The sequence below is a fragment of the Oryctolagus cuniculus genome, chromosome 5 (assembly GCF_051225735.1).
Source record: "Oryctolagus cuniculus isolate XC-2025 breed Fujian yellow rabbit chromosome 5, ASM5122573v1, whole genome shotgun sequence".
NCBI classification, from domain to species: Eukaryota; Metazoa; Chordata; class Mammalia; order Lagomorpha; family Leporidae; genus Oryctolagus; species Oryctolagus cuniculus.
This window is the reverse complement of record NC_142871.1, coordinates 82,137,168-82,154,173: the sequence shown is the minus strand read 5'-3', so window position 1 is coordinate 82,154,173 and position 17,006 is coordinate 82,137,168. Positions and strand designations below refer to the sequence as shown.

General features: G+C 48.0%; 1 protein-coding gene across 3 annotated transcripts in view; it reads right to left on the bottom strand.

Moving 5' to 3' along the window:
* The window catches only part of BACH2 (BACH transcriptional regulator 2), a 388,459-nt gene that overhangs the window by 294,350 nt on the left and 77,103 nt on the right, over positions 1–17,006 (bottom strand). For all 3 annotated transcript variants that reach the window (XR_016233852.1, XM_070073780.2, XM_089332895.1), the window contains exon 2: positions 3,135–3,232. Coding sequence is in view for 1 of the 3 variants with exons in the window: in XM_089332895.1 (XP_089189021.1) it covers positions 3,135–3,143 (9 nt within the window). In the remaining 2 variants the exon portion in view is untranslated. The remainder of the gene's footprint in view (positions 1–3,134; positions 3,233–17,006) is intronic.

Below are 17,006 nucleotides of genomic sequence, written 5' to 3'. Positions count from 1 at the left end.
AATGACGGACTAAATACTTGGGTTCCTGCCACCCCAATGGAGTTCTTGGCTCCTGGTTTCTGCTCGGCCCAGCCTCCCTCTCCCTCTCCCTCCCTCCCTCTCTCTCTCTCTCTCTCTAAATATATATATATATATATATATATTACTCTACCTTTCAAGTAAACAAAAAATTATCATTTTTAAAAATTTTTAAGAAAGGAAGGCCATACATGGTGGACAGCAGTCCACTGGCTGTCGAATTATTCCCATTAAATCCCTAAGACACACCACCAACCCTTCTGTGCCACCAAGGTCACTCCTGTGCTTTCCCTCACAGACCCAAAGGACAGAAGGTAGAGCCTGACTATGATCAGCCTTGCCCTGATGCTTCCCAGGAATAATAAGGCCCCTAGACTGACACTGTCTCCCTACCTCCTGACACCTCCTTAACTGAGATTCCCATCAGCTGGCTGGGGTTTCCCAAGGAAAGAGGGTATTATAGTATGTGTCCAAAGAAGAGGAACAGGCACAAGTCAACCCTCCAACTTTCTAGGAACAATCTTACAACATCAGTGACAGCTGCAGCAACGCTTCCAAGTTCAAACGTACACACCTCATGGATGAGATGATTCTCTAGTTTTATTTGTGCTGAGAAGGGCTGTTTCCTCCCCACAGAATGATTTATTCTTTGTTTTAAGCCAAGAAAACCAGAAGAAAAATGCTGACCTACGAAGGTGACACACGCTTAATCACTGCTCTCGCTGGAAATAATATAAGGCACTCACTGGACCACTCAGGCAGAACGTAACTTCCCGAGTGACAGACACACCTACTGAGACACATAAAGAGTCCTAGGAGTCTGGTTCCCAGCTGTGTGTTGAGAGCCAACCCATGACATCAGGTCTTGAGTTGCCCTGGAGAAACCTGGGGCAAAGCAAACTGTGCGTGCTCATCCGCGGTTTCCCAAGGGCTGGTTCAGCCTTTCAGCACACCAAACTGTAACTAACAGAAGCCACGGTTTGCAGAAATGGATCTCCTCCCTCCACCCCTCCACGCACGAGCCTGCAGCAGCAGAGCTGCCCGCCTTCCTCTAAGCCAAGCTTACTTCCCAAAGACTGCTCAAGGTAGATAGTTAAATCGGGGTGTCTGGAGGGGGCCTTCTCTTTGGCTTGGCCCAGCAAGACGAAAACCTCTTGGAAACAACTGCGTGGTGGATTTTTTTCTTTCCTGGTCTCTTTTTTTTTTGGACAGGCAGAGTGGACAGTGAGAGAGAGAGAGAGAGAAAGAGACAGAGAGAAAGGTCTTCCTGTTGCCGTTGGTTCACCCTCCAATGGCCACTGCGGCCAGCACACTGCGGCCGGCGCACCATGCTGATCTGAAGGCAGGAGCCAGGTACTTCTCCTGGTCTCCCATGGGGTGCAGGGCCCAAGCACTTGGGCCATCCTCCACTGCACTCCCTGGCCACAGCAGAGAGCTGGCCTGGAAGAGGAGCAACTGGGACAGAATCCGGTGCCCTGACCAGGGCTAGAACCCGGTGTGCCGGCGCCGCAGGTGGAGGATTAGCCTATTGAGCCGTGGTGCCAGCCATCTTTCCTAGTCTCTTCAGAGAGGGTGAAGTAGCCACAGCCTTCTGCAAAGCTTCGGCCTAGGGAGAGGTGCACCAAGGGGGCTTACAGCATCCTCCAGGCGCTGAAGGATCCCGTGGCTTTTGTACCCTTGAGAAGGCCAAACAAATGAAAGACGAACAACAACAACAACAACAACCCAGAAAACCACCTCTGGAAAAGGATCCTCGGTAAAAGGATCACAACAAATTAGAGGGACTATCTGACGTCTAGGTCTTTTCAAGATCTCCTACAAGTGCTGGGCATCTCTACCACAACCCATGGACAAGGCAGTAATGCACGTACTTTTGCAGGCTTCTGGAAATGTTTCTCCCTTGTCTGAAAGCTTTGGTGGCCCGCAGGATCCCGTCCTGGCCTCCTTCTCTGGGCTGTGTTCTGGCCATCTTCCACTAGTGCAGAAGGTGTGTCCCCAAGGGACACTGTACAATATCATGAGACAGCAGACACTGGACAACAGCGTGGTTATCATGACCAGTTCAGGGGAAGGAGATAAAATGAAGAGTCCTACAGTGCTGAAGTCTTTCACTACGGAGAATTCCATGGTTTAAACGTTAGGTGTCAAGGCTGAGAAATCTTCCAGCCATAATAACCTCTCTGTTATTCCTTAAACAGGCCACGGTTTCTCATATACTTTTGTTTCTCATATACTTTTGTATCTAAACACGGGCTGTTTCCTTTACTTGGAGTGTCCTGTGCTACCTTCTCTGTCCAGGAAACTACCAACCTAAAATGTCACCTCCTCCATGCTGTCCTTCCCAGATCCTCAGAGCTAGATGTCACTTCTTCTTGGCTCCCAGTGTACCCCACTGGAACATGGCCAAGGTGCTCCCCTAAATAATCTGTCACACTCTGAAGGCATGACTCCAGCCTCACGCATCATTTGTCCCCCAAAGTGCCCATCTGGCTGCCCAGTGATACTCACCAAGTCAGTCAAGGAATACATGAAAAAGTTACAGACGCTCCCTAGATACTCTGCAACTGTGTCTAAAGGACAGTGGTGCCAACATAAAAAAAAAAAAGTAACAGGAACTATTTATAAAGTGCCTGTTGTATGAACATACTATACCAAGCACCGGTTCAAGTATTAACTCATTTTATCCTTGCACCAACCCTGAGAGGTAGCTGCTACCTTCACCATCAGCAATTTACAGATGAGAACACGAAGACACCAAGAGGTTAAGCTACTTGCCACGGATCACCTAAGCTGGTATCTGGAAGAGCTGGTTTTTAATCGCAGGAAGTCTGATCACTATCCCAATATTCATGCAACCTGTATTTCAGCTGTACAGGGGTCTTTTGGAAAACATAAGTGACATCTCCAGAGGACCGCGCAACCATACAGCGGCCACCAGCTCCAGTGTCCTTGCCTGAAGCACTGCTCGCCAGGGGCCACACAACTCCCCAGCCTCTGCAATGCTCCTAGCAGGGGAAGCAACCTCCTAGCGCCATAAAACGACATCACGCATGCCAGAAAATCATGGTCTCTCGTAAAGAACATCCAAAGTGCTGATTCCTTTAGGCACTTCTTACCTTGTTCATGCTGCAGGAGTGGGAGCAAGGGATCAGGCATGTCACAGTGTGAGTCAGCACTGGAAGGTTCTCCTCTCTTCCTGGAGCAGACAGGTGCACTGTGAACACAACGAAGAAATCCATCAGCCGGCGCTCAGGAAGGCCTGGAGCCGTCCTCTGTCCCGTGGAACTTCCCACCATGATGGCAATGATCATGTCTGTGCTGCCTCACACAGTAGCCACTAGTCAGTCACATGTGGCTGGGGAGCCCCTGAAATGCAGCTAGTGCACTTGACTGCTCAATTTTGTAATGTTCTGTACTTTTAATTACATTTAGAGTCACAGGTGGTTAGTGGCTACCATACTGGACAGTACAAAAGTGCAGATATTCAAATCAGAAGTCTTGGGGGTTGGCGCCGCGGCTCACTAGGCTAATCCTCCACCTAGCGGTGCCGGCACACCGGGTTCTAGGCCTGGTCGGGGTGCCGGATTCTGTCCCGGTTGCCCCTCTTCCAGGCCAGCTCTCTGCTGTGGCCTGGGAAGGCAGTGGAGGATGGCCCAAGTACTTGGGCCCTGCACCCCATGGGAGACCAGAAGCACCTGGCTCCTGCCTTCAGATCAGCGCGGTGCGCCGGCTGCAGCGCACCGGCCGCAGCGGCCTTTGGAGGGTGAACCAACGGCAAAGGAAGACCTTTCTCTCTGTCTCTCTCTCTCACTATCCACTCTGCCTGTCAAAAAAAAAAAAAAAAAAAAGTCTTGGGGCCACAAATGTTTGGCATGCCAGTGACCAAGAAAGGGCTAGATATTATAGGCTTAGAGTGACCTCACATACACAAAGACAACAGCATTTATCTCTTCAATAACTGTTCCCTTGGCCAAACAACCCAACTACACCCAACACAGAATAAGGGTCCATGTTTATATCCATGTTATTGCTTCTTTACATAAGGTCGTTTGTTTTACCTTATTATATTTTAAAATAAAGCAAATTATTATACAGCTCCAAGGTTCTTAATTTGTCAATCTTAAGGGAAAAACAGAAAAGATTTTCAACCACCTAAATAGATTTGTAGACTTTTCCTTTGAAATATGTTTATGGGTAAGTTTGAGAGGAAGAACAAAACACTGTAAAGTTCCTTTAAAGTCACCTGTTTCATGTATTATTTTTTCAGGTTGCATCGACGAAGGATGTATGTGTCTGAACCTTCTCGTGAAGAATAGAGTTGGAGGTTTACATGCAATTTCAGTGTTTTTAAAAGTTAAAAAAGTATTCTTTTTAAATCAAAATATAATATTAGTAAATCAGAATGATTCCTAAAATATCCACAAATGTTTATTATTAAAAAATCTATGTCTGCATTTCAAAAATTTCTGCATCAAAATTAACTTATCTTTGAATTTTCTCCCACAAACTCTTTGTAGTATAGGTTAAACAGAAACATGTTTCTATACACATAGGTTAAACAGAAAAAGAAAAAGACACTCAAATCCAACAGCTCACCATGACCACCTGCAGTTCCTAGGAATCACCCATTGTCCACGGGAGAAGTGCAAGACTGTATTACCCACAGTAACACCCTTCCCTGCTAAGAAAATGATGATGCACTGTATATTTAAAAAAAAATAAACTCTGGGGCTGGCCCTGTGGCATAGCACGTAAAGCTACCGTCTGCAGTGCCAGCACTCCATGTGGGCACCAGTTGAAGTCTTGGCTGTGCCACTTCTGACCCAACTTCCTGCTAAGGTGCCTAGGAAAGCAGTAGAGCATGGCCTAAGTGCTTGGGGCCCTGCGCCTGGCTCTGGCCTGGCTCAGCCCTGGCTGTTGTGGCCATTTGGGAAGTAAACCAGCAAATGGAAGATCTCTCTCCCTCCCTCTCTCTCTGTCTCTGCTTCTCCTCTGTTACTCTGACTTTCAAATAAATACATAAATCTTCTAAAAAATAAATAAGCATAAAAAGTGAAAATAAAAAGATAAACTATTACACATACAGTATCATATTTTAAACTCCTTTAAAAAAATATTTCTTTCTTTCTTTGAAAGGCAGAGTTAGAGAGAGATAAAGACAGAAACAGAGACAGAGACAGAGAGAGAGCTCTTTTGTTCGCTGGTTCACTCCCCAAATGGTTGTAACAAAGAAGTCAGGAGCCTGGAGCTTCAGTTGGGTTTCCCACATAGGTGCAGGGGTCCAAATAGTTGGGCCATCTTCTGCTGCTTTTCCCAGGCCATCAGATTCCAAGCGGAACAGCCAAGACTCAAACCAGCGCCCATAGGGGATGCTGGCATTGTAGGTGGCCATAACTTGCTATGCCACAACTCTGGCCCCTAAGCTCCTTTTATAAGTTAGAAGTTAAGGAGAGGAAACTGTAAATTATTCCCTGGGTATTTGAAATACAGATTCCAAAGAAAACACTGCACTCAGTCATAGCAAGAACATAATTTTAACAATGATGTACAACCCGGACAGACCCTCGAATGCCAAGTTTTAGCATGAACACATTCAAAAACCTATGGTGCTTGAGTGAGCACAGCTTCAGAATCAAGAACATTTAGTATCTAGTGCTAATCTATCTTAAAGTGACCGAAAAAAAAATGCCCGATTTTTACTGTTCTGAATTTCCAGAAGCAGATGCTGATAAGTTTTCTGAGTTTGAAAGCAGAACTCCATAGGTGTTGCTTCCTTTTAAATATTCTTGCATGTTCCAAGCCATTAAAAAAGAACAGGCTAGCACTCAACTAGGAAGTCCATCCCAATGCCTTGCACGGATGCCTAATATCACAGTTCCCTTCAAATGTACACACTGCTATCAGCACAGGAAAGGTGGACACAGGAAGAGAATAACGAACAGACAAGATTCTTGGACATCATTTCCCTGAGGAAACCCACCCAGCTCCAATCATGTCACGGTCCCCAGGTCTTGAGTACAGAATCTGTACTAATTATGGACCCCTCCCTGCTGCCCAGTTCACATATATCATTCTACAACCAAGCCAGAACAAAAACTCTTTGGGGGAAATAGTAGTCACGTAGAAAGTTCTTAAATATTATGAATGGATTTTTTTTTCCTTTATGCTCACATTCAGAGCCTAAGGTAATAAAGACTGTGAATGTAGGATCTTAAAAACACTGTTGATAATCACTGCAGACTTTTTACCAAAAAATAAAATAAAAAATAAAAAAGGAGAATCTTTCAGTGCCAGGGATGTCAATCTTTTTAAAAATATTAAGAATATCATACAACTGTATAGTACTGAGAATTGTACAATGCATCGAATTTTTTCTTTATTTGAGACAGAGCTCCCACCTTCTTATTCATTCCCTAAATACCTACGACAGTTGGGACTGGGCCAGGTTGATGTTAGAAGCTGGAAATTCAATCCAGGTCTCCCACGTGGAGGGCAAGAAACCATTTACTTGGGCCATCACTGCTGTCCCCCAGGGCCTGTATTAGCAGGAAGCTGGAGTCAGGAGCCAGGGCCAGGAATGGAACTCAGGCACTCTGATGTGAGATGTGGCATTTTTTTTTTTTTTTAAGATTTATTCATTTATTTGAGAGGCAGAGTTACATACAGAGTGAGGGAGAGACAGATCCTCTATCTGCTGGTTCACTCCCCAAATGGCCACCAACGGCCAGAGCTGGGCCCATCCAAAAGCCAGGAGTTAGGAACTAGGAGCCTCCTCCACGTCTCCAATGTTGGCGCCAGGGCCCAAGGACCTGGGCCATCTTTCACTGCTTTCCCAGGCCATAAAGAGAGAGCTGGATCGGAAGAGGAGCAGCCCTGAGACAAACCACTGACTGTATGGGATGCTGGTATCACAGGCAGGGGCTTAACTTACTGCGCCACAGAGCACTGGCCTGAAGATATGTGGCATCTTAACCCGTATCTTCACTGTTAGGATGAACGCCAGTTCCATATAATACATCTTTATAGTGACACTCTCATCCAGTACTAGTATCAATCTCAGTGGAAGTTCTTCCAATTAGGAAACCAGTTACAGAAAGGTAAAAGTCTTGGTTACACCCTACTGACCAGTAGATTCTTGGCTAGAAGTGACTTTATTTCAAGACACTATGGAATTCAAGCATTGACAAAGGTCACATCTAAAAATACCACCACTACCTCCAAACAACACACCCATACACACACACCTCAAAGACCACCTTAGAGAAGAGGTGGCAGTTTTAAAAACTGATTTGCTTCTATGGAGTAATCAAAATGACTGGCCTTGTTCTGGAAGCCCTTCCTCCTTTGAAATGCAGCCTGGCCGCTCTGCTAACTTCAATTTATGAAGAAGCTTCCAGAAATCTACAGCTTAAGCAAGGAGACCGCATCTCCAATGCAAGGCATTAAGGGGGAAACCTGGGTCACCACGGTAGAATAAAGGGTGTCTTCTTTTTATTCTATTTTTCAAAGTTTTCTTATAATCTTTTACAAAAGCTGGGTTCTTCCAGGACTGAAGAAAAGGAAAGTACAGACCCCATTAAAGGGTGTCTTGAGAAGGCTGGTCCCACGAGCTAAGCTGTGACATCCACCCAGTTGATCCTAATAGAGTTGGTTCCAGAAGACAACAAATCTTACAGCCAACCTCAAGTTCCTAAAAGGCTACTGAAATGTAATTCAATTTTCCTATTTTTTGACAGTTTTTAAGTTTATTGGAAATGACATATGTATTTATTTAAAATCTGCTAATTATTTGGCCATGCAAGAGAAAAATTCAAATAATATACATATTGAACATTTTGGTACAAAATTTATAATATGGAAAATAGAGGCAAACCAACCAAGAGGTAAAAGGCTTTAACAATAACATTGTGGATAATAACCATCTTTTACTCAAGTGACCATCCAGACCCATAGTTTATTTTTCCCTTTGTTGACATTTTACAAAAAGATAACCCTGCACTGGAGCACCAAAACTTTTTTTCTTTCCTTTCTAAAAGGCTGGAGACCTTTTATCTACTTTCAAGGTGAGAAGTGTGAGTAAGCAGGATGGTGTAGACAGGGTAATTAGAAGAGAAGAGAGAAATGGAAAAGGTGAAGGCTATCAAGAAGGGGACTATGAAGGGCACCTGCAAACAGACACCCAGAGACGGGTGTGGTGGTACGGATGCTCCTCACTAGCCGCGTCCTCGCTACAGAAGAGATCTGGAGACTCTGGCTCCTGGTGGCAACTGTGCAGCCAATGGCTTCTCTAGGGTTATACACTTCCCCGTGCCAGCAGGTGGGAGTTGGAGCAAAGTGAAGACCAGGCCTACTTGCTTCACGACTGTTTATATACCATCGGCCTCCACCTGCCACAGGGAGCAGCCTATTTCACTTGGATCACTGCTAACGAGATACTGAGGTTTGGTGAGAACAGCACAAGCCAACTGGAAACAGCTTAAGTGTGTGGTACCCTGGTCCTAAAGAGTGCGGCTCATGGAGCCAAAACAGAATGGGAATGACGACTTTGGCTTGTCTCCCCACTCCCTCACCTGCTTCCCAGATGTTTACCCCAGCAGCCTTTTGTAATATGCCCCAAACTGATACATGAAGTGACAAACGGATCAACAGGGTCGGGAGAGAAAGTAGAGACAGGAGTCTACGGAAGTGCTCGAAAGGCTAGGACTTCAGAGCGTGCAGAATCCAATGAATGGACAGGTAAGAGAAGCATCTCTAATTTCCTCCACTCCATTTCTCTGGGTTGGAGTCATCCTCGTGTGTCTGAAGTGAAGTCCTGACAACCTGCAGTGAGAATGCCTACCCAAGACTGGGTAAATACCAGGCCACTTTATTACACAAAGTCCAGTCCTTCCCCAATAAGGGGATGGTGCTGGGACAAGGAACAAACAGACCACTGCCCCCTCCAAACATTCACACACACACCCCTCCCACCTGCCTGGCTTGTTCCTTTCTTTCTAGGGGAGAGGCAGAGGAACCCAAGGAGGTCATCTTGCATGTCCTTCTCCATCCTCAAGGCAACCACAGATGTGTGGTTCTGTTTCTTTGAGACCTCAGTGTCCTGCCCCCCACAACCCCGCATACTCACACACTCACACAGAGGCAGCTAACATGGCACAACATGGTTCAACCCCAAGAGACTGGATGACATGCACCATCTGTGTTGGTCCCTTGTGTGCTGGCATCACAGCATACTAAGGAAGATGTGCATCCCAGGCCAGAAGGGTGAGGGCATCCTCCCAGCCATCATCACCAAAGGCTTTCTTCCCCAAGGATAGGTAATTTTAGGTAATTTGAAAAGTAATGTTTATGAGGTTGGCACTGTGGCGTAGTTAGGTTAAGCCTCTGCCTGTGGCACCGGCATCCTGTACTAGCTTCAGTTCATCTCCCAGCTGCTCCTCTTCCGATCCAGCTCTCTGCTATGCCCTGGGAAAGCAGTGGAAGATGGCCCAAGTGCTTGGGCCCCTGCACCCATGTGGGAGACCCAGAAGCTCCTGGCTCTTGGCTTTGGATCAGCCCAGCTCCGGCCACTACAGCCATTTGGGGGAGTGAGCCAGAGGATGGAAGACCTTCCTCTCTCTGTCTCTCCCTCTCTCCACAACTCTGCCTCTCAAATAAATAAATAAATCTTAAAAAAATAATACCTGGAAATTTTAACTAGCATATGAACTATGGTTCAGTAGGAAACTGTGATAATGAAGAGACGAGAGGACTGTAAATTATAGAGACATGCTGTTGTGAAGGGTCTTCCAAAAGTTCATGGAAAATGTGCACTATGAATAAAATTATGTACAGATTTTTCAAATGCTTGCACAAAAATTAACTTAGGTTTTAATACAACTTTCCATGAACTTGCTTGACACACCCTTGTGGTATCTTGAAAACAATCAGTCAATCAGTCTGAGAGCTGGATGGGGAGGAGAAAGGCCAGGAAAGGCCAGGAGGGCCAGTGGTAGTGTCCATTGCTTCCGTAGAACCACTTCTGGCACATGTCCTAGGGGTTTCCCTTAGCTGAATGGTTAAGTCAGAGGAGCTGACACGTGGAGGCAGAACTAACACCAACAGAGGTCAGTCTGAGTCTCCAAGCCAGTTAGGACCATCTTAGTTTAAAGACACCATAAAGAAGAGCCTGCAAAATGTGACCTGATCCAGCCCCCCATGCCTTGCCTGGGTAAGTATCTAAACCAGCTGTCATATATTTATATGCCTCCTGGGCCATGCAAGGAGGAGATGACTGAGTGGTCAGGCCCGAGAAGATGGTGAGGAATTGAGAATGGGGGAGCCGCCACTCAGCCCAGCCCCAGCAAAGTCAGAGCAGGGCACGTGAGGCCGGAGTTTCAGACACGCAAGGAGAGTGGACAACTGAGCGATGACACAAAATGGTCTGCTTTTTTAGTGCTGGAGACTGATCCTCGTGCTTTGAGCATCCTGTAGGGTGGCATCTGCTGGGCTGGTTTGCATCTACTTCCTGACTGTGGATTCTGTTTCTTTCAAGCCCCGAGAGTGGAAGCTCCCAACCTTCCTCCTGGCCCCTCCACAGCCGTGACCCTTGTGGCTTCCCTGGGAAACCCAGAGGGAGGAGTGGCTGAAGCAGAGCTCAGGAAGCAAGGCAGCCTGAGCATCGTCTCTAAGCTCTTAGGATGCAGTTCTCCAAGTTACCTACCCTGTCTCTTCCTTCATCACCAAAAAATAAGGAGCAGCTCTTGAGATTACTGCGAGGCTTAAAGGAGTAATGTGCAGAAATGGACTTGACAGTGCTCAGAGAAGATGGGGTCTTCCCTCTTCTTCCCCCAGCACCATTCAGCACACCTCACCCTGCTTACGCTGCAGGAGGTGTTTGCCCTCCGTCATCTCCCATTTCAGAGAGTAAAGAATGTTTCCTGATAGGACCTGCACACCCAGCACCTCCCACTGCCTTAAATACAATACGTGCTCAATATACTGCATTTAGTTATGTTTAGGAATGCCTTCCTTTCCTCTCATCCCATTCTCTCCTCATGCTCTAAGATCAGTATCTGTATCTACTTCTCATGTGACCACAATACTCTGAGATCAAATGAAAAGGTTAAGTCCAAATTAAAAATAAAACAGGGCGGGGTTGGCCCTTGGGAAGCAAGTTATCACTCTTAGGTCAGTGGGGCACTATTTGTGTATCACTGGGAACTTCACTCTTCGCATGCCTCAGAAGAAAAAAATTAAACACAAGAGATTCCATCACCCTGTTGATAAATAAAGAATCATGCTTTAATTTTAGCACCCAGAGGGCATGTATGCCAGTGGTGCATGACTTGCAAAGGATGCCTTCGGCAGCCTCTGGATTCCTGGACAACTCCCAATCCATTCGGTCATTCTGGATGGAGAAGGCTGAACTGTGTTCAGCTAGGACCAAGGCTCACCAGCCCTGCCTGACTTCCCCAGGTTTCTATGGTTTGATGCTAGAAGACTCCCCAGAACTCTGCAAGTAACTTTAGCTTCCTTCTCCCTGTGATTTGCTGGAAGCAAAAATAGCTCCACACACAGACTAGTGGGTTCCTTCAGATGCCCCAGCCGAAAGGGAGCAGTCAAGGGCAAGCGCAATCACTTGGAAGGCATCTCTTTCAAGAAAGAAGCTCAGTGGGATCATTGCTCTCCGATGCCAGGTTTCCACTGAAGGAATTTAAATATTCCCACCTTGAGGGTGACCTTGACGGGGGCTAGTGCTTAGGGGTGAAACCGCCTGCTGAGTGAGCCAGACTGGGCACATGGCCATGGTCCTCTGGGAGGAGACCTTCCTTAATCCCCAGAAGAAAGCTATACTGGGCACATCAGGCTGTGGAGGAAGGTGATCTCCAGGATTCCCTGGTAACCCCTGTTTTTTGGGGGCTCAGACCCTGTACTTGTCATTACCAGCTTCTCTGGAGTGTGGCTTACTGTTTCCCAGGGAGTACTGTGTGCTGGGTTGTTTGTGGATGCCACAGGGATCCAGTGTTTGCTTCCACAGGGGCCTGGGACTGTCAATGCACTTGACTCGGACTCTGTAACCAGGCGGCTGAGGTCCCCTCCCCACGCAGATGGTGAGCCCACCGCTGCTCAAATGGTGCAACCCTGGGTTTCCATTCCCCTCCCCGGAAGCCCTAAACACACACACTCAAAGCCACGGACTGACTCAGGGGCGGGGGGTGGGAATCCTTCTTGCTCCCTTTTCTAAATAGTTCCTGTGTGGAGTACGAACAATGCAGCTCCCAGATCCTGGAGCCCACAGTCAGGACTAAAACCCTCGCAGGCCTGTGGCATCATGGTCACCAGCACCTGGGAATTCTCCTTCCTGAAGTTCAAGTTAATGGTTTCTTAAAGGGATTTTCTATTTTATCCAGCATCCCTTAGGATATTCTGTGGGCGAGCTGGGGGTGGGGGCGGTTCGGAAGTGGGCGAGACAGCATCAACTCAGCCTATACGACCTGCCAGGAATGTCCAGTGCAGGGTTCCCTGAACTCCTTTCTGTCATATGTAGGTCGTATGTGTGGCCACTCAGCTGTCGCTCAGGGTAGAACCAGAGGATGCGTTGTTCTCTGCAGCGTAAGCTCTCTGCTGGTGACTCATCCTCCGAGAGTGACACCCGGTGAGCGAGATGGCAATGGCAGCCCGGGCCTCCGCAGTCCAGGCTGTAGCCTCGGGGAACAGATCACCAGCCAGCCCCCAGGCCGCACTTTCTGCCCGTGACTATGGCTATGCAAAGGAGCCTGCTTCACGCTAGCTAGCTTTTCCACGGTCTCCAGGCGGAGGCCTGCATGCTGATGCCTGAGTAAAATGAAAGAGGCAGAGACAGCAAGAAGCGAAACAAGGGCATAACCACCTCACCACATCACAGCCACGATCTGCAGGGAGTGGCTGCATTTTCAATGCCAGCCAAAGGAACAGCCAGCAAGCACGCTCTGGCAGCCGACCTGGAGGCCGCGTCCCTGGGGTCTGCTCTGATCTCATTACGGCAGTTGACACTAGTCCTCACAAAACAAACAGAGGAAATTTATGCCTGCCTTAGCCTGTGGAAAGCTCCACATTCCTTGCTAACCAGAGTTCCAGCTTCTGAGACCAGAGCCACCAGGCTGGGGAGGATGGCGGCCGTGCTCTGAAGAAAGAACCTCTCGCTGCTGCCTTTCCTTCTCTTTGGGGCCAGGGCGCTCTGCTCCGGTCCCTGATGAGAAGTTTCCTTTCTGCTAATGTCAACATCCCTAGGCTCAGACAGTGGGCCAACTTCCTCCTGAACAGCTCTGGGAAAGTCGCTCTCAGGCAGCCTTGAGCGGTTCCATTGCCAAGGCCAGAATTCCAAGAGAGAGGGGCTGTGGTGCAGAGCAGAGCTCCAGCCAAGTCTTTAGGAAAGGGTGTGTGTATGTGAGAGAGTGTGGTGTGTGTGTGTGTGTGTGTGTGTGTGCACTGGGGGGGGGGGCGTTCTCCTTAAAATACTCTTGCTTGCATCTTGGAAAACTTAACCTCATTTAGTATTTTCACTTCAAATGAATGGATAGCCACAAAACATCACTTTGCACCCTTTAGTTCAATCCCAGAAGTACCCGAATACGCAGTTTATGAAGGAGACGGTGAGCTTCTAAACCAGAATGAGAAGGCAGGGCAGTAGTTTGGTGTCGGGTGATTCTGCCCTCCAGGGGACATGTGGTGATGGGAAGGGGCATCTTTGGTTATCATTAGGGGAGGGGATGCCACTGGCATCTAGGGGGCTGAGGCCAGGAATGCCTCTAAACAGACCACCCCATCGTTAAGAATGATCTGGCCCAAAAACCTCAATAGTGCTACGGGAAGAAACCCTGCTGCAGAGGGAACCCTTGAGAATGAGTAATAGCAAAATGAGACCAGCTCATGGTCAGGTTCCACTCATGCGATATCAGGCAGCCCAGGGCCCCCACCATGCAATGATGAGCCACCACACGTTCCCCAGTCCTCCTCTGGAGCCAAATGAACGAGAGCTGTCCTCTCCCTGTGCCGAGGAAGACCCCTGTGGTTGCCTGGGAACAAGGACAGCCTACAGCATGGGCAACATCCTGAGTGCTGGGTGTGGTCCCTGCCCCAGGTGTGATCTGAGCACCTGCTGTCACAATTCAGGGCTGACTATTCACAGAGGAATTCATAAGCTAAGTTCTGTGATTACTGAAACTGTGCAGGTAACCAAGGATATCTAGGTCTGGGGGTAAAAAAAAAAAAAAAAAAAGACGAAATGGTTCAGCTTTTGAAATACCAACAAAGTAAGAGGAACAACGGGGATGTTGACCTACATTCCAGGGTGGCTGAAAAAACTGAGCTGTACAGTAGGGTTCACAATAAACACAGACCCTGCAGAAATGCATCATAATAAAAACAATCACGGGGCCTATTTTGAAATGCTCTCCTTTTCTGCTCCCATCCCCCAAATATTTCCTGCCGTATACCTGGCATACTTCCATGACATCTGAGGGCAAGAATGGACACTTAGATAACCCGGGCATTTTTCTCTTAGGAACTCTTTTATTCCAGGGAAAACAAGCACCATACACACACACACACACGCGCGTGCGCGCGCACACACACACACACACAGTTTCCCTTTCAAACACAGCTAATGCATGTAAGCAAATGTGAAGAAAAGGAATTTTCATGAATGAACAGGAGACAATTTTTTAATGGGAGGTTTTAAAGGCTTGTGGTACAAACAATAAAACCAAACGGCCTCACTAATATTAATAGTGGGATGTAAGGGGCCAGCCTGTCTCAATGCCCTGGAAGCTAAAGGAATATGAAGCCGGGGCAGGGAGAAATGGTACCTTCCTTGGCATTTCAAAATCAGGGCTCCATTCTTCCCCAGCAAGGAAGCCATGGCTGTGACTATTTTGTCTCCTGCAATTTCGTGACGCCTCACGTTAGCTCCCCACTGTATCTTACTTTCCTCCCCTCCACTGGCTCAGTCATCTCTGGAAACCATTAACCACGAGTCCGGTTCCAATTTTCCTATGGTTCCTCCCCTGCTTCCTCAGTCACACTGGCGTCAGGACAAAGCAAACTTGTATTACATCACAGAGCAAACTCATTTTCCCTAAACCAGCCCGTGGGTAGTTTACCGCTACTGGAACCCCATGCTGTCAACAGTGTGCTCTTTGTTTGGTGGGTGTTGCTTTAAAAATTAAAAAAAAAAAAAAAAAAAAAGTTTCCCCACACCCCCTTCCTCTTTGCAGGCGCCTGGGAGCTGGCTCCACCCGCTCTGTAAACTAGACATTACCTTATACACAAATGACTCTCGCATTCCTCAGTCTAGCTGCCTGGCTGCGAAATTCCTGCACTCTGGCAGCCGGGCCAGCACGCCCCCCCCACCCCGCCTCTCCCCCACCCTCAAGCTCTCTCTCGCGTGCACCCGTGCGCTCTCTCTTTTTTTTTAAATTTCCACTGCCTCACTGTGTTTTTGTGTAAATGATCTCACATGACTCAACAAATCCATCTGCACAAAGCAGGCCAAGTCTGGAGGCCTCCCAGGAGGGAGGAGAAGAATTGCTTTGTGGAAAGGACCTGGAGCTCTGCCCTTTCTCTGGCTCGAATTACCCGCCTGTCAGGCCTGACGGATTTGGCTAAAAATAAAAGGAAGCGGGCCGTGAAAAGCAGATGAATGGGCTCAGCAGTTCCTCAGATAACACAGACCTGCTGTTGCCCCCAGCTCCCCCAACAAACTTCAAATGGGGGGCCCCTAGTGCCAGGTGTGGCTTCCAGGTGAGGTGGGGGGACTGGGCTGTGGGGCTGTGAGCCACTGGATTTGGGGGCTGCGCCCTGGGTTGTGGATCTCTGGGATTTAGCACTCTCTCTATGTGTGATTGTGTATGTGTATGTAACAGACAAAATCGGTCTAGTATCAAAGTCTCCAAAAACAGCACAGTTCAGTGGACTGGAGGCTTGGCTCATAGAAGAAAAAGAAAAACAAGTTGTCCCCACTAACACAATCCCCCTTCTCCCCACGTCCAAGCCCAGACCTTCTGAGCCACCCTCTGATGTCACATGTCCACTCGGAGCCAGCAAAGAGCCGGCAGTCCTCCGTGTAAGTGTGCCGGGCGGCCGCCCGCAGTGGGTATTAAGCACTTAGGTTGGCAATGTAATGACACACTGTAACAATCTGTAATACGAGGCAGTCAGCGCAGCCCTGGCTCCAGCACTTTCTCCCGACCATCAGCCATATGTTTGGCTCCTCTGATCGCCAGGCGGGTGTTCCCGCTTACCATCTGCTTTCCATCCACACCGCAACTGCAAGGCTCCCGCTCAGCCTCCCTGGAGCCCCGGGGGTCTTTTTCTTGCTTTTCCTCTCTCCCCCTTCCCCTACCTCCTCTCGGCTCCTTTGGCTCCCTCGCTACGGGGTTCTTCGGCCATTCATTGCACACAAGGCACACTTTACCTGGCATGGCAGCTGCAGGGCCAGGACGCAGGCACAGCTGGATTGCAAACACACCAGAGGGCTCCTGACCAGCCTGCAACCTCCAGAGTCGCCTCGCTCTACCCCTTCCTCACGGCCCAGCCTGTGTGGACACCCGAGCCCGCGGGTTAAAAATAGGGACATTCTTGACAGATCTAGGGGTTGCACGGTGCCCTTCACACACGCTTCATATTCTGGGAGTGGGCTCGCTCGCTCTCTCTGTTTCTGTCTCTGTCTCTCTCTCTCTCTCTCTCTCTCACACACACACACACACACACCCACACCCAGGCTTGTCTCTGCATTCAATTGGTCTGACATCAGCCTCACGTGGGATGACATTCCACCGCCTGCAAATAGCCAAGCTCAATGCAGCACTCCAAACCCAGTATGGGGTTTTCTGTTTTTTTGTTTTGTTTTGTTTTGTTTTGTTTTGTTTTGTTTTTCCAATTAAAGAACCAAAATTGAAAGATATGACACTTTGATTTTTATTTTTTAAAGATTTATTTATGTATTACAAAGGCAGAGATACAGGCAGAGA